The 22,493-nt window shown below is 33.4% G+C and overlaps 1 protein-coding gene and 1 long non-coding RNA gene across 3 annotated transcripts in view; one reads left to right on the top strand and one right to left on the bottom strand.

Annotated features, from left to right (window-relative positions):
* Positions 1-22,493, bottom strand: part of LOC145661598 (intermembrane lipid transfer protein VPS13A-like) — a 305,499-nt gene that overhangs the window by 247,674 nt on the left and 35,332 nt on the right. For both annotated transcript variants that reach the window (XM_081726923.1, XM_081726919.1), the window contains exons 2-6: positions 12,122-12,320; positions 10,936-11,043; positions 7,494-7,620; positions 3,224-3,395; positions 1,554-1,765 (exon numbers count right to left, since the gene is read on the bottom strand). In XM_081726923.1, coding sequence (XP_081583049.1) covers positions 1,554-1,765; positions 3,224-3,395; positions 7,494-7,620; positions 10,936-11,043; positions 12,122-12,262 — 760 coding nt within the window. In that variant the 5' untranslated portion in view covers positions 12,263-12,320. The remainder of the gene's footprint in view (positions 1-1,553; positions 1,766-3,223; positions 3,396-7,493; positions 7,621-10,935; positions 11,044-12,121; positions 12,321-22,493) is intronic.
* LOC145661619 (uncharacterized) overlaps positions 8,209-22,493 on the top strand; it is a 45,715-nt gene continuing 31,430 nt past the window's right edge. Inside the window, exon 1 of the long non-coding RNA XR_014126899.1 lies at positions 8,209-8,270. This is a non-coding gene — a long non-coding RNA (uncharacterized LOC145661619). The remainder of the gene's footprint in view (positions 8,271-22,493) is intronic.

Here is a 22,493-nt window from a genome sequence, read left to right on the forward strand (position 1 = left end):
CGAACCACAGAATATGTAGGTAGTTTAATTTCGGACATGTACCTACAGATGGCAGGAGAAGTTTGTTTAATATGTCTCACTGCATTGATTTGCATGGAAATGATCAACCTTCTTTTCCAGTTTACTCGCAAGTTAGAAAATTTCATATACCATTGTGTTTACTCGAGCCGCTCAATTATTCAAGGATTTCGTTATACATGAGAACGATAGCGCAGATAGAGACATCTATTAGCGCCAGGCAAGCGAGCAATAGCGCAAGTAATATAAGAGAATACAATAGAAACAATGCAATATAATTAAAGCTCCGCAGCCTTATTCTACAACATAAGAACATCTCAATAGTAATAGGGTACTAATAAATTAGAAATTTAATTTTCTTGCAAAAAGTAAATGTCGACGATAGTGATAAATGAAATACAGTAGAGCGTCGATTATCCGAAGTAATTGGGGAACATGGGTGTTCGGAAAACTGGTTTGTTCGGATAATCGAACTGTACATGTTTATTTGCCAAGAAGAAGTACTGTACAGTAAATTTATTCATAAAAACAGGCATCTCTTTAAGTATTACAAAGTAACGTACAAAGGCAACTTTAGTAGGAATATATAGTATGTGGTACAGTTTATTAAACAAAAATATGTACAGGCCCCATTAGAAGCAATGTTCCGCCAGCGGTGGCTCAGTGCGGCGACTACTGTGGGAAACTTGGTTTGGGAGTGAGGGGGATGATGGACGGTAGGGTGGGAGAGTAACAGGTGCGAGCGAGTACACAGTTCGGTTAAGCGGTCGTTCGGTTGACCGACGTTCGGATAATCGACGCTCTACTGTATGAGCAAAAAACTTTAGACCTTTAACTGCTCGGTAAAATGACGAAATATCTCAACTATACTGCAAGAAATATAAGGAAGTATCAGGAAAAGGGTAAGTTAAGCATTACATTTTCTCTAGAAAAATAAAGATTATATGATTTCAATAGTAAATAGGAAAAAGATAGCAAATTGACTGTACTGTGTTTTAAATCTAGTCGCTATCTTGATTTGTCAAAAGTACACGGTAAATAAATCTGTGCTTAAGGTTCTCAACCGCATTTAATCATAAAAATTAATGAAATTAGGAAACTTAAGAAGAACAAAGCTGATGGATAAATTAAAGAAAGTGTAGTAATTTTCAGACAAATTATGAACTAAAGTTGAACCGCAAGTGAATATTCTCAAACAAAAATTACTATATGAATTACAAGGTTATTCAAGATACTAATTTTCCTTTGTACTTCAAGCATTTTACTCCATTCGTCTACACGTTTCTGTCCTTTGCTGCAATCGAGTTTATGACCTCACTACCCATTCTATTCAGAATATATGCATCAATTATATCAATGAAAAAAAAAACATAAATTAATAATTTAATCAATACGGAATCCAGTTTATTACATGAACTATTAACCGGCTCCGTTCTTAAGCTAAAATCTATGAAGCTGAATGAATAATCCATATACACCTGCTTTATAGATATGGGCTTTCATGGTAGCAATTAGACAAAATAAACAATACGTACCAAATTCAAATTCTTCGTTATTTATACTAAATGTCTCTAAACCTTTCCCCATGGCGATTTTCCACTTCTGTGCTCCAGGACCAGTACAAATTAAAGGCGTAACCAAAGCACTTTTGGAACATAAGGGATTCCAATATACAGAGAAAGATTCGAGTCTAATTAGTTGATAAACAGATGTAGCTCCTTGAGGCGAAACAGCTGGTTTCCATTTGCTAAAAGCAAGAAATAAAGTAACATTAAGTTATGGAATGGAAATCTATTATGAAAATATGAATAAGTAACACACATACACACAAGGAAAAGGAAACCTCACGTAAAAGTTGAATTGTTCCAGCATACACTAAAGGTACCTAAATTTTCAATAGATTTAATATGGAAATGATCATTGTCCAATTACTAAAGGGGAGTACATATAAACTGAAAACCTCGGACTCTAAATATACATAAAATCTGCATTTGAACTGACATTTATTAAATTGTCAATAGAATATATAATTAAAAAAAATTATTGCTGAATTTCAAGCTTTCTAAACTATCCTTTCATTGTGTTTAATTTAAGTTTCAAATACACATATATGTATCTTCCTTTCTACACATCTCTGTAAGTACTTATATAAATTTCGCAAAGATGTTAATTCGACAATTATTACTTAATTATAGAAATTGAGCTTTGCGAACATGTCGAGCTTTGAAAGAAACAAGAAGTTTAATTAGCAAATACACAATACTGCATACTAGAGTTATATGGCAACAGATTTTATGAAGAGTACGTTAAGGTAGAAATAATTTTCGACACTTATTTTTATAAATATGAATGATATTACATTTCTGCACTGACAACAATATATATTTTGGTACGATTAAAATCGTAAATAAAATTCATTCTAAATGTAGTTAAAGGAAATCATATCGATACTTTGTGTATAGTTGGAGTGGAGGATTCTTATATTTCAGAATCCTTAAGTACAGTATATTCTCTTACATTTTATCAATTCATTTTAGTTTGTATATATAGCTGTAATTACCATAAATAATCGTATCCTATATACAGTACAGTGATTGTGAATTAATAAAGTTTACTACTCATTTTAAATAATTAAAATTATAGTTTAATATAGTCTAAGTTGAACTTCATATTTATCAAGACATGTAACTTTCAAATTATCTTCTCATGAACTTCAGACATATCTTCACATATAATCTTCACATTTTATCACTCGTATAGTTGGCTTCTAGATCAATTCTCAATAACATGCTTTAATTTTGCTCTGTGTATATAAACTCAAAGTTCTTTCGAGATCTAACACACCTACATAATCTATAAATAAACTTACTTACATTGGAATTGAGAATTATAAGAACTTATACATATATTATTTAAATATATAAATTAACTTAATATTTAATCATATAAATTAAATAAATATATAAATTAATATTTAATATGTAAATATAATATGAATATAATATTTACTTTATATTTATAAATATGTATTCTAATATAAATATATATAAGAAATACTAATACACATTAATGTTTTTAAATTGAAATTAAAAGTTACTAAAATATATTAATTTTATTAAATCGAAGTAGTAATTTAACCATTTTTTTTAATAATTAAGATTTGCCTAATTATTTACTCTTATAATATATTTTGTCAAGTACTTACTTGTTAGTCGTTTCCACTGACAAACTTTGAATACATAGGCCACATGCAAAGGGACAGTCTTTATTTGTGAAGGAATCTTCGTATCTAATATGTACGTTCCTTATGAAAATCTGTAAATTGTTGATTATGGTAGTTGTTAAGTTCTCCACAAACCGTGTAGAATCTTTAGGTCCTGCAAGACAAAATGTGTTCACTGGAACATTCATTGACACACGAGAACTATAAAATATGAAGCAAAGGTTGCGTTACCAAATTGCATTTTTTTTTTTTTTTTTTTTTTTACAGAGAAACCAATAACAAATTGATATAAGCTGATATTGAATAGGAAGTTTTTATCTTTTGAGAAGTGTGACAAACGGTAGTATTGATCCAGATTAATATTTTAAAATAAAAATAAACTTTAGCAAGATTGAAATATGTCCTGGAATTTATTTGTATTATTTTCTTTAACATATTTTTATCCGTTTTGAAAATAATCCAATTTCAGATTTGCACAGAATGCATTCGTTTCCAATACATCTTTTTTTTTTATTTTATACATGATTAACATGAAACGTATGACAATTATGGCTGTTTTCATGATGGCAGCCACCTTAAATTTTGGTTCTTTTTTAATATGAAGAAGAATATCTGATATATCAACTTAAGAAAAATAGAAGAAAGAGAAACTCAAGAACAAAACGATACAGTTTCTTTTAGTATTTCTTTAAATTTAGATATTCAAGAGTTGTAACTACTTTCTTTTTTTTAACATACATCACTTTGTACAATCATATTATAATGTGGTCCAAAAAATCTTCAGTTCGTATAAATTTTTCTAAATGTTCATGGGCCTTTAACAGTGAAATAAAAAGAATATTCTTAAGTTATACTTGGCACGTCAAATGTAGTTATTTTGTTAACAAAATTCCACTGGGTTTCTTCTTTATTTCTTTTCTCTTCCCCTCTAATCTTCTATATATTCTCGACAAAGAACATTTTTATTTCATGCACAAAAATTTATTTTATTTTATTTTTTATATTATCTTTTTTTCTGAAGATAGAAAAAATGAACTTGTCCAAGATTAGCTGTTTTCAGCTCATATAATTAAAGGATAATAATACAATAATGGCAGTATTTTTAGCAAGGGCGTCGATTTCTTCGTAAATTTGGGGGGGCATTCAGATGCAGAAGGTATATATATATATGAGAATTTTAAGACAAATTGCATTCAAATTATGCCAAATATTGTATATTCATAAATACAATAGGGGACCCACATGAGCTTTGGAGGGGGGGGAAAGGCCGGGCCTCCCGGCCCTCCAGAATCGGCGCCCTTGATTCTTAGTGTTCAAAAGGTGTAATAAAATTAACTTTATTGAATGTATTTTGCGCCCGAAGTAAAGTTAACATTCATTTCTGTCAAAGCCGCATTTTGTGCCACCGAGTCCTAATGTGTTTTAATAAAATGTAACAAATCTGTAAACTATTTGATAATAGGATTATTAGTGGGAGTGTCTATTCTTCACACGCAAAAAGACAATATTATTGGAATGTATTTGAAAGATATAATATCTTCTGGCTTCAGGATATTCGTTAACGTAAGCTCGATACAATCACTCTTCAATGTCTATCTTAAAATCGAAATGTAACCGAATCGCTATCTCACACGAAAAAACGGTAATTTAATGTCGTTTGATGCACATCGTCTGGCAGAATCGTTGTCCTCCTACGAAATGAATTTTCCCAACTAAAAATTAAATTACTTTTTCAAAGTTACGATTTAGTTAAATATTTTTATGCACTCAAAATTATGCATTCATCCGCATGTCACGGAAAATGTTAGCCTTTCCGAAATAGATTTTCCCAGCTTGCTTCTAAAAAAGTTTTCTCAAAGTAGGAAACTACTTAAATGATTTTCTAATACTTAAAGGCGGAAAATTTACCCCACTTGATTGACATTGTTCGGTAAAATCCTTGCGCCACAGAAATGAATTTTTCTGCTGTTCCCCTAAGTGATTTTCTACAAAGTGGAGATTTAGTTAAATCACTTTCTCGCATCCGAAAATGATAGATCCATCTCATTCCATGGAACTTGTCTTTTTCTTACTCTGAAATATCCGAATACACTCTTTCACAACTTTCCAAAGTTAATAATTGGTTATACAGCTTTCTCACATCTGAAAATGACATATAATATGCATATTCTGTTAAATGTAAATAGTTATGTGAGATTATTATTCTTGTCTGAAATAAATTGTCCCCAATTTCAGCACCAAATTATTTCACGATTAAATTCAATCTCCCAAACTGATATTTTCAAGAATCGCCCTGAAAGACTTTACTTACACTAAGAGACACAGTAAAATTAGATAGATCATTTTCGTGTACCCCAAAATGAAAGATTTTATTTGTTTCATAGAAAGTACTCTGCTTCTTCATTCGTAAAGTATTTTTTTTAAAAATAGTTCTAAATGAGACTACTCAAAACCCAAGCTCAAAACTTAGATGATTGCTTTATTGAAACTAAGCAGTAGATTCGCTATATTTCGTTAAAATAGTTAGACAAAGTCAGTTTTCACACTGTCTACTTTCTTCACAAAGAGATTTTAGAATTCGCACTTAAATAATTTCTCCAACATCTCCAACATTCGCTTCATACTTAGATCAGCCCTTTTCATGCCATGGAAAAATCAGATTCCCTCCATTTTATAGAAATCGTTAGTCCTTCGAAAATGAATTTTCCCGAAATCTAACAAAATCGCTTTTTGAAAGTCGTTAGTCAAAGTTTGCTGATTTACCAGTATTTTTTCTTTCTCTCTCTTTTCGCAGAAAGAATTCACTTGGGGGGCGGTGGCTCAGTGGTAGAGCATTCACCTCCGGTGCTTGGGGTCTCTGGTTCTATCCCAGCTCGCGCCGTGTGGGCTTTCTAATGGACAAACACCATGGATTTTCTCGGGGTTCTCCCGTTTCCTCCCATTTTCTTCGTTCCACCATTTCATTCATTTCTCATCACCACCGTCTCCTTTAGCCTAACCGGCATAATCGTGGGACGTAAAACTGAAAGAATTTACTTTTAGCGAAAGGGCAATTCTTTACAACTAAAAACAAACAAAAGCTGATTGATTAAACGATATTATTTGAGCACTCAGTGATTGAAAAGCAGGTGACTTGAGATGAATTTATTTTCCGGTTAAATAATAATATTTTACGTTCATTTTGTACAAGAAATATGATAGTGCCGAAACAATGTCCCTAGTCTAAATGAATCAGTAGTTTTGAAAACGTCATGAGTCAGAAAAGCAAAGTTCTGAAAAAATCGAACAAAAACCTGTTTAATTCCTCCTGCTAGACATGAAATGATCGACTGTTGTTTGAAGAAAGTAGACTTTTCTTATCATTGTACGAAATGAACAACTTGTCTAGAGCAATTAGTAGCAACGAAACGTATACTCAATGCAAACTCGCTATTTTTCGACTCATGGCCTTTTCAAAACGATTGATTCAAATGCTCTATATTGTTTGCTGAAGTATATTGAAATGCAGTTTCTTTATGCTCCACTTCGAAATCTAACCGTACATATTGGCCGAAGACTGCAATATCTAAAGTTACTTGTAAAACTTTGAAATGAAAATGATTTTGTGGGCATTAATTTTACACGAATTAAATCCTATTTCTAATTTCTACACAGTTACATTAAAATATTATAATATTAATTTGTGACAGGTAACTATATTTTGCTGGCCTTGTTCAAGTATTCTACAGGAGTTGCCAGAAACGTTAGAACTGTAGTAAGTCCACGTTAATGGGACAGCACGAACTTGCAATGCAACATACAAAGTACTAGTTACATTTGTTTATGTTATACTGAACGAGTTCGTTTACAAAAATTGAACCAGATGCTTACATAATAATTTTGAACAGATAACTTTCAAGCCTCAAATGGCTCGTCAACTGAGAATATACAAAAGTAAAAAGTTACTCGAAAGATTTTGAATGTTATCAAGGAAAATATTTTTTTAACCAGGTCACTCTCCTATTAGGATTTCAAAAGTGGAAAGATTCTACTTCTATAAGGATTGAACACAGTCTACTAAAAGTGTTAGCTTCGTTGTGTTTATTCGTGTGATAAGAATGAAATCGTGAAAATCTCATATCTGCAAACTAATTCAAAGTACTCCGATGGGAATATTTTGCAGCATTTTACACATAAGTTGTAATATAAATCAAAGACAATTAATCAGAGTAGAAAATTAAATATTACATTAATTCTACGCATTATTCCGCACCTGAATGAAGGAAGAACTCTGATTCTAAATGTTCCAATTTTTTTCGTTTGGATGCACGAACTAGTCTTTTTTCTTTCTCCGGATTAAATTCGTTATCAATAACTGGTCCAGCTACAATAAACACATCCTAAAAAGAAAGAGAAAAAATAGACTAATGAATTACAATAGAAAAATTTCAGAACAATTATGATTATATGATATACTAGTCTATATTGATTTCAACAATGCATACTTTTCGGTACAAGAAGGTTATTTTTGTAGTCTCTTAATGATTATTTGTATCAAAATAACACGCTTTGCGTTTTCTCTTTGCTTACAAGTGTCAACCTTGCTTCAAAAAGTATTTATTTACGTTAAAAAAATGCTCGATCGAATTATTTTATATTATATTAAAATTACATAATTAAACAGAACAACTGACGATTTTCGTATTTGTAGACAGCACAAAAAGAAACTAAAGAAGGTGGGCATGATAGCATTCAAAAGATACTGAACAAGATTTGCATACACGAAACCTTGAAAAAAAAAAAAAAAAACCTGAGAGGATTTCTTGAGGTTAAATGGATAACCTTCCTATTTCTGCGGAACATTAGAGTTTCATTTCCGGTTGGAGCTCATCTAATCTTGTCATAAAAGCTTAAAAGCTTGTGAGTGATAAAGAAAATTGACCTATTAGCCTTCTCCTCCCACTATATGATAGTGAAACGGACATTTTCTCCGAAATCTGGTGTTGCCAAGAAATTCGAACTGTTTGATAGTTCTCGGGCAGAATAGGGGGTGAGTAAAAGCTGATCTTCTCTGTTACTTGCGAAAGGAATATAATGTCTTAAATGTTTTGGCGGAGAAAAAAGTAGCCTAGAAACTAGAATGGTTTTTGTTGTTTTGTTGTTTTGTTACTTTCAGGGGAAAAATCTTTCTTTTTCCGTTGAGGAAGAATGAACCATATCAGTGTTCATTTGATCAGTGTTGAGTGATTTGGGCAGTTGATCAGTGTTCATTTTTGAAGCATCTACCTTTCTTTGCCGAGGGATAAAAGAAAGAAAAAGGCAAAGTGGCGCCCAAACCCACGTGTGTAAGTCATTAATCACAGTTAAAAGGTGACCAAAAATATGGTAACGTCTTTGGATACATGTTAAGTTAAAATGACACTACTAAGAGGATACAACTGTCCGGACAGTTCCGAATACCACCCGCTGAGAGCCATCTTGTTGTTGCGAGAACTTTATTTGAATCCTGCGTTAACTTGTGAGTCCACATCTCAAATAACCTCAATGCTACAAAACGAACTTAAACCGTAAACACAAACCAAAATATATCACAATTATTTGCACTTTTATCTGACTAAACTGAAATGCTCATTGCTCGCCAAAAGTAAAGTTTGTATTATTATTATTATTATTATTATTATTATTATTATTATTATTATTATTATTATTATTATTATTATTATTATTATTATTATTATTATTATTCAAACTTTGTCAATTTTCAATGCAAAAGCTCTGTATACGGTATATTGTGAGTAGTTGAATACGAAATCTTGTGAAGACCATTTGGATAGCTACTGTCAGCTTGATATTTGTAGATACAATATTTTAGTTGAGTATGAACTTCTCTACCATCTTCCGAAATCCTTGATTAGGTTCTTACCAAACAAACAGTGTGGTCACACCCTTCGTCAACAATCGTTTATTTAAACTTGGTCTGGATAACTTGGGTCTAAACACTACTCTGCCTGAACACTCCATCAGGCAGAATACTGTTTTAAAGTACCTAGGTATATGTAGTTTATGAAAAACCGCAAATGGCTAGCGTAGAATAGAGCAAGGTAGCAACTACAGGCAAATAACTTATTTAGAAGGAATCAAGGAATTCAATTCATGCATTCGTAACGATGCATTATATTACAATGAAATTACGGCACGACAAACTTTATCAGTCCTTCAGGATCCAATTATAAGTTTACTAACTCACATTCTTTACTTTTTTCTTTAAACTAAGAAGGAATATACAAACATCACACTTTAAAAGTTTTAAGAAAAGCAGTTAATGGTAATCTTTGTAACGTAACAGTAAAACAGTAACGTAAAACATTCATCTAGTAAAAAGGAAGAAAAAGTCAGTTTGCATTTTACTGAGACCACTTTAAGATACGATTAGCTCACTGAAGTATATTTTGAAAAATTCGATTTATTACTAAGACAGTACAAAATTCTGAAGAAACTGTAAATATAGACTTAAAGCCTTCCGAATGCAAAAGAAACCTTAAGGACTGTCCAAAATCTTACAAGAACAAATTATATCCATCCAAACTTGTTATATAAATTTCTTCTTGACATATACCAATGTATCAAATTGATAATCTTGTTGAACGACTTTTATGATAAAATTGATTATAAACTAAACTGAGTAATTATAAATACAATTGTCTGCAATTACATTAAATTTATTATTGTTTATATAATAGTTTGTGTGCTCCTTTTTCATATCTGAATGTGTGTGTGCGTATGGGCGATGTGATTTGTCATTTCTTGTATATTCATTATATTAATTACATTTACAGGATATTTATTATTTTAAAATTTATACAATAAAAATGTCTATGGCAATTGTAGCTCCTAATTTGTACTGACAACCTTATTTAGCAAGCTAATGAACGATGGAATGAATGATCTGTTGGATATACATCTGATACATTCTATTTTTACATTGAATCCGAACATGACTTATGCCAATGTCGATTCTCTGTTACCAGGGATAATTCCATCCAGACTTCACTCGACACAGACATTAAGCATTCATGATTAGTCATTGCGCTGTAAATGGTGGTGGTTCGTATACATAAAAAATAATAAGCATGGGTCTAATTATGTTGAAATCGATGAAATTCTCCATTCTCTGCACACTTACTATTATAAGTTGTTCAGTTCATATACCAATAAATCACGTATCCTTTTCAAGAATAGAATGACCAGTGTTCAATCTGACTTACTATATAACACATTACAATTGATAAAAACAAACGATTCATGCACACTATTAATTAGGTGTCAGAGGCGAAATATAACAAATTCCATAATGCTATACTGAGATTTTTGGCATATAAGACACAATAATATAAGGTCTTAGTACATTCTGTGTGTTCATCTCAAGAGTAATATCCTAGATTTCTCTTTTTAAAAATATTGTAAACAACATTTCCCGCCTTTTGGAATCTATAGTTACTTTCTCCCTCGTCTATAAATTCTTCGATACCAAACCACAATATCCTCATGTGTTTTAAGCCTAAGAATAAACATAAGAAATAATTATATGCTTCCATGTGTTCCATCCGTTCCGCACACATTTTTTTTTTTTACAAACATAACTTAAATCTGGAAATGATAAAAGTGATCCATACGTTGAAATTTTAAAATAGCACATAATCAATGCAGATTATTACCTCAATATTCAGAACTACTGGTTGACTATATAGTGCTGTCCATGGGATGTATATACTAGCCTTCCCAACGCATCCAGCTTTCACTTCAATAGGCAAATCAAGTTCGTACTGAAAATGAATAGTACAATGATTATTTACAAAACAGAAGAGATAATGCTCTGAATAGTCAAACAAACTAAAATATATTGCTCTTGCCAAAATTATTAACTTACTGTAAATTTACACTAATTATTAATTAACAAATTCAAAATTATTAAACCATATTCATGATTAAATAATGAAATTTATCAAGGATCTTCAATATGAGTCCTTCCTTCCTTCATTACCTATAATTAGGTGAGTTTAGTTTCGATCTGGACTTAATTCTTTTCACCTAAGTCCTTCTTTATTGTTGTGTTTTCTCAATCAAATCTATTACATTAACTAATTTATTATTTTTTCTTCCTTGTTTTGAGGATGACAATTTAAAGTGATTCTTTATATGGTAACGCTCATTGGTTTGTTTTCCGCGTAGATACGTCAATGATACATTGTTCATATTGCCGTCCTTATGCTACTGAAATAAATCATCCCCCAGATTTTCATATACACTTTAGAATGTCATAATTAGTAAAATTTAATTTCTATTTATTTTTTCTATATTGGTATCTTGTTCCTTTAATACATATACATAACAAGTACTTTGATCAGTAACCAACTATGAGATGTCGTATTTTTAATTGTACAAGGTCCATGTCCTAAGTAGTAATAAATTTTATGATACAATTTTTGGCATTTATTTTAAAATAATTTACGGTTGAAAACGATATGTTCAATAGTCTCTATTCATTATTAGATCAGCAATGATACGTTTCCAACACTATTTTAATTTTCCTAAATAACTCACAAACAATAAAAATATAGAATAAAGTAGAAAGTGAGCCACACGTTATCTATAAAATGCTAATAAAATGAACTAATAACTGCTTCCAGATCTTTTCTTCTAGGCTAGAAACATGAGTACACAATCGATGATTTTTTTGGGTGTTTCAATTAAATTAATAAGTATCTGTACACATCTTATGGGAAAATGCAGGTTATACAAAATTGAGACCAAGTAAGGCAGATTGCCAACTATAAATTGATGAAAATATGGTATTTATTTCACTCTTAAAATATCTTTTGCTAATTTTACAAATCAACTTACCAGTGCTTCAGGTTTTAATTTCAGATCACACAGCTGCACATCACCCTTGAAGATTCCTAGATTTAAACTTTCCAGGTCCAAATCTTGAACATAACGTCCTAGACATTGATTTAGTATATTCGCGATAATTCCTTCAAACATCTTGAACCAGAGGGAGATTTACTTGGCACTTCTCAGTAGTTGCAAATTTGCAGAGGTCCTATATAAAAGAAATATTTGTTTTCAATGATAGTTACTACTAGTTACAATCATAATATAAATTGTAATGATAACGCTGATGTGCGATTATACACCCTGTTTCAAAAAGAATATATGTATTTTGAATGGATATATTTAATTAAACTTTAAGATATACGAATATGAAATTTTACACACATATTTACGAACCTCTCAAGTTCAAATTACAGTTCAAAGTTCAAATTACAGATGTTCAATATGTCCTCCATCAGCGACACGAACAATATCACATCGATACTCAAATTTCTCCCATACTCGGGCAAGCATGTCCTGCGTCACTGATGTTATGGCAGTACGGATCCGGTTCTTCAACTCTTCCAGGTTCTGTGGGAGTGGTGGTACATAAACGTTGTCTTTAACGAAACCCCACAGGGAGAAGTCACAGGGTTCAAAGCCGGTGACCGTGGAGGCCAGCTGAGACATGTTAAGTCGCCAGCTCCTTGAGACCAATCAAACGGTTCGGTAGAGTTTCATTCAGATATTCACGCACTTGGCGACTCCAGTGAGGGGATGCCCGTCTTGAAAAATGAAGTTGTCTTCGTTCAGCCTCGGAAACAACCAGTTTTGTAACATATCGAGATACTGCTGACTGTTAACCGTATTTCCATTAAAGAAGAATGGGCCATAAACAAATGATCGGGATATCGCACAAAACACATTGACTTTGGGCGAATCTCGTACATGTTCAATGACTGCATGTGGGTTCTGTAGGCCTCAAATTCGAACACATTGTTTGTTTACCTGACCACTAACGCGGAAAGTCGCTTCATCACTGAACACGATGCGTTGTGCAAAAGTGTTATCATTGTCAAGAGCATCCAGAATCTCGTTACAAAATGCCACACGTTTGCGTTTGTCATCAGGACGCAGAGCTTGTAACAGCTGTAACTTGTACGACTTCATAACTAACCGACGTCTCAAAACACGCCAAATTGTTGTTGTCGGCACTTGTAACTCTTGACTGGCACGACAAGTTGTTTTTGAAGGATTACGTTGGAAAGCAGCTTGAATTCGTGCAACATTTTCTTCAGGAATACGAGGGCGGTCAGGGCTCTTTCCTTTACATACACATCCTGTATCTACAAACTGTCCATACCATCTGCGAATGTTCCACCCATTCGGAGGATCAATTTGGTACCTCAACCTGAAACGTCTTCGCCTGTAATCACGGAATTGCACTTCGTAACTCGAGAACACAAAATGATTTCTGCTGCGGAGGAGCCATTTTAAACATATGACGGTTACCAAGCAAAACAGAATACAACTGACATCTAGCGGCTATTAATATAAATTAAGACTATGTATTCGTTTCTCCAATAGCCGAGCCGAGGCGCAGCGATCGATAGTTTGGACAAAATAATTATTCGTAATATCTATATTCTTTTTGAAACAGGAATAATCTTTAGGGCAAAAAGTACTTCTAAATGTTGCGTTTACCAGAAGAGAAAGAAAAGGAAAATGAAAGTTAGTTTAAAATGAACTGATTAATATTGATTTGTTTGTTGATTATTTCAAGTTTTATGTTGATTTCTGTAATTAGCTTGTAGTTATAACAACGATTCGATATTGGTTTCGGTTGCTAAGAGATAGTATGGTATCTATGTACTTAATTATTGACATAATGAAAGTATAACAGATTAGAACGCCGAACTATAAGGAAGTGTGTAAGTTTTCAATTATGTATAAGGAAAATAGCTACAATATATTGAATGCTACGGTTACTATAGTTAATGTGTTTTTATTTATGCAGTGAACAGTGTATACTAATGTGACTATTAATTGCCAGAAAATAAAAACTGACGATCTGTGGCAATATATAACTAATTTAAGGTTATATATTTTTGGTATTTCCGCCCGGGAATCTATTGAAATTAGTTGGAAGTAAAAGTTTAACTGTCTCATCTACGAGATAAATATTTTGTAGCCAAAACGAATTATATTTTGTTACGTAATAACAAAAAATGTATAGAAATACCAAAATGAATATTCAAGAGAATGGAGATAGCATTAGTGCTTGAGTCGATGATAACAATATGGCAGCATCTGAGTCCACAACGAATGCGGTCGATCTTATACGGCAACTTGGACAGCAAATGAATTTAATGACTGAACAGCTAAAAGATAAATAGGAAAAAAACGAATGCACAGATAAATACCAAAAGGGAAGAAACGAATGCTAAAATGGAACAAATTGTTCACAATTTTGCGGCTCTAAGGAATTCTGTGAAAGCAGTAGAAATTCAAGTCAATGATCATTCGCACCAGGTCCAGAAACTCCAAGAAGTACAAACCCTGAAGAAGTTTGGAACAACAGATGGCAATCCCATCGTGCTTGCAGATGGTGCAGATCTAAATACAGTTGAAACTCGACTTTGCGAAGAGGCCAAGCATCCACAGGAATACTACCCCGAAATGGAAGTCATAGGTTCCAATTATAAAAGTGAGGAGGAAGAGAGATCACAGCGGAATATAAATGCTCACTTACAGCGGAATGTCAATGCTCACTTAAAATATAGCAAATTAAGATAGTCTAAATTTAATGAAATAAGATCTGTGACTCAATTTAGTGCTCACGCAGATGACATTCCAGCAAGCTCCTTTTTGGAAAAATTTTAAGAGTGTGATTTGATAGGTGTAAATAGGTCTAGCATTCTTGCGCTTGCCTCACGTTTTCTTACCGCCTTGTTCGGTGTGGTTCAAAACCATTAGAAATAATTTGCATAGTTATACTGATTTCAAAGTGCACTAATAGCAAATTTTGAAAATGACTTCGTGTTGGCAAATCGAGATGCTCTGCTTAGGAATAGGCGATTCGATCCTAAATTAGATAAAAGCCTTACAGATTTTTTGATTTCGGTATATAATGATTTAAAATTATTGAACCTATATCAGCAAGAGTCTTGTATTATCGCTTCCATACGCGTGCTTTTACCATTTAATCTACAGCACGTATTATTGTCCTCTCAGTGTATTAACTTTAATCACTTACTGGTAATAGTACAGAACTTTGAAAGTCAAATGACAATACAGTACAACCCCTCAAATCCGAACCCCGGAAATCCGAAAAAACGGCAAATCCGAACACGTTCTCAGGAGAAAAAAACTACAGCTGGAAAATGAAAAAAAATAGATTTAATCACACAAATTTAGTTTTTTTAAGATTTTAACATTTTTAGACAATGCTTATTCTAAATCATTATCTAATTAGGGCTATATTCTTACAAGAAGACAGTTATAGATATGAGACAATCATTTTGGACATGAGTGTACACCCGCCAGTCAAGGTCACTGCCCTTTCAACCACTGGGACACCCTGTCTAACCTCAGTCGTTGTTTTACCGCCAATTCAGTGACGAAATAAGTACGTAATATTATTTCCCGGGTAATCCGAACCCCCCGAAATCCGAACAGGCTTCATCCCCAATTAGTTCAGATTTGAGGGGTTGTACTGTACATGATAATTCTAATAGGAACCAAATTAGTCATCTTCCTGTTCGTAGTGTTAATGTTAAAAAGGATAACAATGGTAATGCCATAAGCAATTTTATGTTCTCTCGTAATGATATTAATACAACTCAATGTAACAGAATAAATAATAGTATGATCTGTCAGGAAAGTAAATGTACACCTATTTTTCGAGTCTGGCATTCCTGTGCTCCATCCGTGGAGAGTATGAGAATTAAATCAATCAAATGTTTATTGAGGGGCAAAAAGAAAAGCTTAATCTGAATAAGACATTGCAGAGGGGCACAAGCTGTGAATACGAATAGTGCATAGTGTAAATAAAGGACGACACCGAAAGAGAAAGCCAGAAACAGCTGTTAAACTTACAAAAAAAGAGTAAAAATTGTCGAAGTGGGAACATAAAACACAAATACAACAAATACGCCGACAACTAAACGATCACCATGCCATGATCTTGGTGTAGTTGTTAAGGTGCTGGCTTACAAATGCAAAGGACGCAAGTTCGAATCCTCGGCAGGGACATTTTTAAAATTTTTTGTTAATAATACATACAACTCATGAGAGATGGTAAAAGAGGTCGTATTTAGTTTTTCGTAGCAATTATTATTGGTAATGTTTAGTACTGATAATACTTTTTGTCTTTGCGTATTGCTTTTGTTCTTGTCTTCATTTCGAAAGAGAAGAATATCCGAACAAATGCCACCAAAATTCCTCATATTTTGAATGTAAACGCCATTTGCAATTAGTAAAGAATAAAAATTGAACGTTCCGAAGTAGCTGCAAAAAGTAAAAGGAAAAACATGGAAGTCGACCATACTCATGGTTACTAAAAATACAATTTCTACATGCCTTACACCTCCCGACCACGTTTCTACGTTAGCAAGTAAGAGGCTTGTGTTTAGGTTAGGCTCGTCAATACGTTTTGCAAAGGGGCCCGGTTTAGCTCTGACGCACCACAGGTGAGAGAAGGGAGAAAAACACTTTTTCTCTCTCCCTCTGTGTGTCTATTTATCTATCTATTTGTATATATATAAAGCTATTTGTGAATGCCATAACCATCCTAATTTTCAGCGGATTGAGACGAAACTTGGCACAAACATTAATTGTTGAAATATCTTGATGAGTTCGTTAACCAGAATAATCAGATGAAAATGTTCAAAATGGTGGCCCTTCAAACTCTTAAAAAGTTCCAAGGGAACCAAATTTCGCCCATAAATAGGTATTCAGAAAGTTTGAATAAATTTTCCTCTTTTACTGAAATATTTGTGTGCAGAAACTTATTGAAATATTGGACCCGATTAATCGCCTAAAGAAGGTTCACGCCCTTTCGCTACGGTCAGGTTTTTTTTTTTTTTTTTTTTTTTTTGCAGGAGGGGGTTATTTTCCTATCGGAACAAGATGATTGTTAGTGATGATATGAAATTACACATTGAAAGTGAAGTAACTTGTGTAACGTGTTGTTTGAAAGAATAATATAATAAATGTGCATTCCTCTAACAGAGAACTGTAAATCATGTATTTCGAGTTCGGGAGCCTGAATGGCGAGGAATGTTATTTGATTTGCTTTTTAGTAACACATTGCATTGCAAATAAAGGTAGGCAACATTAGTGGTAAGTAAAACAATAATAATAATAATAATAATAATAATAATAATAATAATAATAATAATAATAATAATAATAATAATAATAATAATAATAATAATAATAGGTGTTGTTTGTGGCAAGGCAATATCTTCCTCAGTTCTTCTTCAAACGTAATGATTGTAACGCCATATCTCCCTTACAAACAAAATATTAGCAATTTATATCGAGAGAACGGGAAACTGTAGAGCGATGGGAGCAACGTTGGACAGTATGCACTCATAGTACTCAGAAAAGTAAGCGATTTCAGTGCAAAATGAACGAAGAGTCATTGTCATTGGTACTCATGGGGCCACGGCAGAGCCCTCTTGAGGAAAAATGTCGATAGCTTATATCGAGAAAACAGGAGGTGATAGTGGGATGGGACCAACGTTGGACACCGTGGACCCATAAGGCGCATCGAAAAAATTAGGGAGGCGGGCGCCAGCCAGCCTTACTTATTTCCACATAATAATATAAAATTATATTGTCGAAATACACACACGAGTTAGCTACTAATATTTCATATTATTATTATTATTATTATTATTATTATTATTATTATTATTATTATTATTATTATTATCTACAGCGTCTTTTCATTACGTGAGCATGTTTGACATGAAACCAAAGAGAAAATCCATCCTGTAGCGAAAAGAAACAATACTTTCTCTCAAATGGATAAAATATCAAGCCGAGATTGATTCGAACTCGCATGGACGGCGCGAAAAGCCAGTGCTTTGTCCACTATTTTTTTAACTGACTCACCGAACGCGTTTCAGTAACTTACTTATTGCTAATTTTACTTGCTTCACTCGTTTAACTTGCTTTTTCTAATAACTTATAACGACAGGGACACGAACACAGAAACATCGAGAACAGTTAAAAATGATAGATGCTCTCCCGCCGAGAATCGAACCCGAAACTCCATACACCCAAGGCTCACGTGCTAGCCTCTAGACCAGCGGCGATGGCAACACTCACTTCCTGTGTCGTTAGGGATTACGACCACTGTCTTGCCAGCTATCACTTCTGTGGGTTGTATACTATGATCACATGTTTCTTCTTTGCTGGAAGAGTAAAACCTACATTATATGTAATACATGAGGTATTTAGACCTGCTCTTCATATAATGTAATAAAAGGGTGATGGTGTCGGATTTTAATACATGACGTATTGCAGGATACAACATGCTTTGCATTACTTGTTTGTTTGTAGACAGCTACTAGCTTAGTGTTCTGAAAGGTTGTGTATAAACTAGGGATAGCCCGTTCCGGAATTATTAGTTTTCGGACTCCCGAAAGTAAAGCCGGACAAATTCCGGAATTCGGAAAATTCCAATTTTGTAATAATTTCGGAATTCGGAAAAATCCGGAATTTAGAAATTTCTGATTTCGTTAACATTCCGGAATTCGGAAAATCCGGATTTTTTCGAAAGTCGGAGTTTTTCTCAATTCCGGAATTTTCTAAATTCCGGATTCTTTTCGAGTTCCGAAATTCTTCTGAATTCCGGAGTATAACTGAATTCCATAATTTTGCGAAATCCGGAAAGTGAAAGTTTCGCTTCCGAAAAATGAATTTATTTTGATTAATATGAATCGTGGCGGAAATAAGTCTTTGACCAGAGGCGACTGCTTTGAAAGAAATGGGGAGTATGAGAATTCAATCTGTCATATTTGTAGTTTCGTGTGGAGAAAGAACGAACTTGTGAACCAGTGGTTTAAGAAAAACTCAAGTTATTAATGTAAACTTTGCCGACTTCATAAAAGAAATACGAAAGACATTTTGAATCGAAAAATATAACATACAAGTTTGCAAGCGGAGACAAAGAAACCTAACGTAACCAGACTAAAGACGGATCGTTTACTGCGTAGCGATCGCGGTTCAGTGGTCAAGGTGCTTCTGCGAATGCACGTTGCAATTTTTTTTTCTTACTTTAGAATTTTTGATGGCGATTGATCAGCGATAACATACGTTTTATTATATTCAGATATTTGAATACTCGGATGTTTCAATACTTGAACTATCAAATCTTCAGGAATAATAATAGTAATAATAATAATTATTATTATCTCGTAGAAGATTAAAAGCTAGAAGCTAAATTATCGCTCAGGTCATACCATTACAAGCAGAAACGTGACATTTGGAAAGAATATTTGGGTTTGGTTTAATGTTGCTCACGAGAAGAGGAGTTTCTCATCTCGTTTCTAAAACAAATAAAATAACATGAGAATTAACATTTTACATTCGAGACGGGTCAGGGCTAAATCAAAATTTTCGTCTCTCTTTGGAGATGAGAATCGAGACGAGACGAAAAGTATCGTAAACATTTCCCTCTTGTCTCGATTCTCGAAATAGTGTATGTCCATTCTTTAAGTAACAATTGCTCTGTAGACTGAATCTCATAGGCTATTTCGTTACATTGTATTTCAGAGCTCATTGAATTATGCTCTGTGTAGGTATTTTTGTAGCAAAGTTTTTATATTAAATATTTACCTCTGCATATTCTAAAAATTAGTTTATTATATGCCTTACTGTCGCGTGATATTCAGTTATATTTATTACAGTTATTTTCCTCAAAACATACTTTCTACATGACACTTCAATGAAAGGTTCTAGTTTAAAATGTTGGTAGTTGCAGAGGTGTGTCTTGAAGGTACGGAACCCTTTCCCCGAAATCTCTACTTTTAAGTAAGTTTTGCCAAATTTCAGGGCAAGTTTAAAACTATTATTATTATTATTATTATTATTATTATTATTATTATTATTATTATTATTATTATTATTATTATTATTATTATTATTATTATTATATCAACTCCATGTATAATCTTTAAAAGATATACGGTTTGTATCTGAATAGTAAAAGCTAATTGACTGTCGATCTCGGTTGTCTGGAAGTCTTCAGGAGGCAAGGACATCGGTCACATTCTGGGTTTGAGTTCCGAAGGGGCAAGTATTCGGGCTCGAGCAAAAAATTGTTAAAAGTTATAGGCTTCATCCAAACATATTCAAAACAGCTGGGACCGGGTTTGGGCTTCTCAACGGCTCGAGCGGCTCGGCTTACAGCTCATTCAATATCGAACCGAATCGAGAAGTGAGCCGAGCCAACAGCTCACCACACCGAGCCGATTTGAGCCATCGGCTTAGTTGAGCTGAGTCGAAACGTGCTGATGAACTAGTTTCAACTTAGCTGGCTCGAACCGGTTCACATGAGCCGAGTAGGTGACCCATCCCAACCGAGAAAGCTCGAGCCATCGGCTCAATTGAGCTGAGTCGATGGCTTGTTCCAACTAAGCTGGCTCGGGTCATCGGCTCATCCCAACCGAGCCGACTCGAGCTGTTCGCTCAGTTGATACGAGCCGAGCCGGTTGATATCACTACCCGAGTTGGTCTTCTGCTTGGGCTCAAGAATTCGACCGTGCAGATCTCAGCCTTGATTTTAAGAACTACAGTATATACTTATATTGGTGATTACGACATTTGAGGCTGTCTCGTAATAATAATAATAATAATAAACTCTTGTCTTCTCGTTATCTAGACGAGACGAGATACACTAAAATTGCCCCACGAGATGCACTAAAATTACGAGATGAGACGCACCTCTGTCGTGAGCAACACTAAAAGTATTCCACATTACTGCTTACATTTCTCATGGCTTTTGCTTTCCAGTCTGATCAGGCCAATATTTCAAAACGAGTTAAAACGAGCTGAACGAGCGAGCGAGCCATTATAAAACTGAACTCAACTCGAAACTCGACCTCGAAAACAGCGACTTGGCTCGGAACTCAATTCAAGAAAATTACCTTTGACTCGACTCAAATTGTACTCGAGTCGAATTGAATTTTGGCTCGACTTGTGCTCATCCCTATTCGTGTTTGTATTTTATGTTTCCACTTCAACAATGTCTACTATTTTTTTCTCCTTTTACTTGCTGTTTCTGGATTTCTCATTCGGTGTCGTCCTTTATTTACACCGTGCACTATTCTTATTCCCAGCTTGTGACCCGCTTCAATGTCTTATTCAGTTTAGGCTTTTCTCCTTACATTGACTTGACATGTGATTGATTTAATTCTCACTTTCCGCGCACGACCGATGAAAATGTTTTATTATTATTATTATTATTATTATTATTATTATTATTATTATTATTATTATTATTATTATTATTATTATTATTATTATTATTATTATTATTATACTATTGAACTTGCACGGCGAAATTACTGTATAATACGATATCATTTCTGTAATTTTACTCCATTGTATGTTATTTAGTTTATTAATGGGCACTAAATTGTCTCCAGATCAACGAATAAATTAACTACTGCATGCACTTTGGTGGAAATATCATTACAATAAGATTATTGGTTCGTTCCAAACATGTTCATGTAATGATATTTCCACCAAAGTGCATGCCGTAGTTAATTTATTCGTTGATCTGGAGACAATTTAGTGCCCATTAATAAATTAAATAACATACAATGGAATAAAATTACTGAAATGATATCGTATTATACAGTAATTTCGCATTGCAAGTTCAATAGTATAATAATAATAATAATAATAATAATAATAATAATAATAATAATAATAATAATAATAATAATAATAATAATAATAATAATAATAAAACATTTTCATCGGTCGTGCGCGGAAAGTGAGAATTAAATCAATCACATGTCAAGTCAATGTAAGGAGAAAAGCCTAAACTGAATAAGACATTGAAGCGAGTCACAAGCTGGGAATAAGAATAGTGCATGGTGTTAATAAAGGACGACACCGACAGAGAAATCCAGAAACAATAGGTAAACGAAGAAAAAAAAGAGTAGAAATTGTTGAAGTGGAAACAAAATACAAATACGAATAGGGATGAGCAGGAGTCGAGCCAAAATTCGACTCGACTCGAGTTCAATCCGAGTCGAGTCAAAGGTATTTTTCTTGAGTTGAGTTCCAAGCCAAGGCGCTGTTTTCGAGGTCGAGTTTCGAGTTGAGTCGAGTTTTATAATGGCTCTCTCGCTCGTTCAGCTCGTTTTAACTCGTTTTG

The sequence above is a fragment of the Thermobia domestica genome, chromosome 1, assembly GCF_964235325.1.
Source record: "Thermobia domestica chromosome 1, izTheDome1.hap1.1, whole genome shotgun sequence".
Classification (NCBI taxonomy): domain Eukaryota; kingdom Metazoa; phylum Arthropoda; class Insecta; order Zygentoma; family Lepismatidae; genus Thermobia; species Thermobia domestica.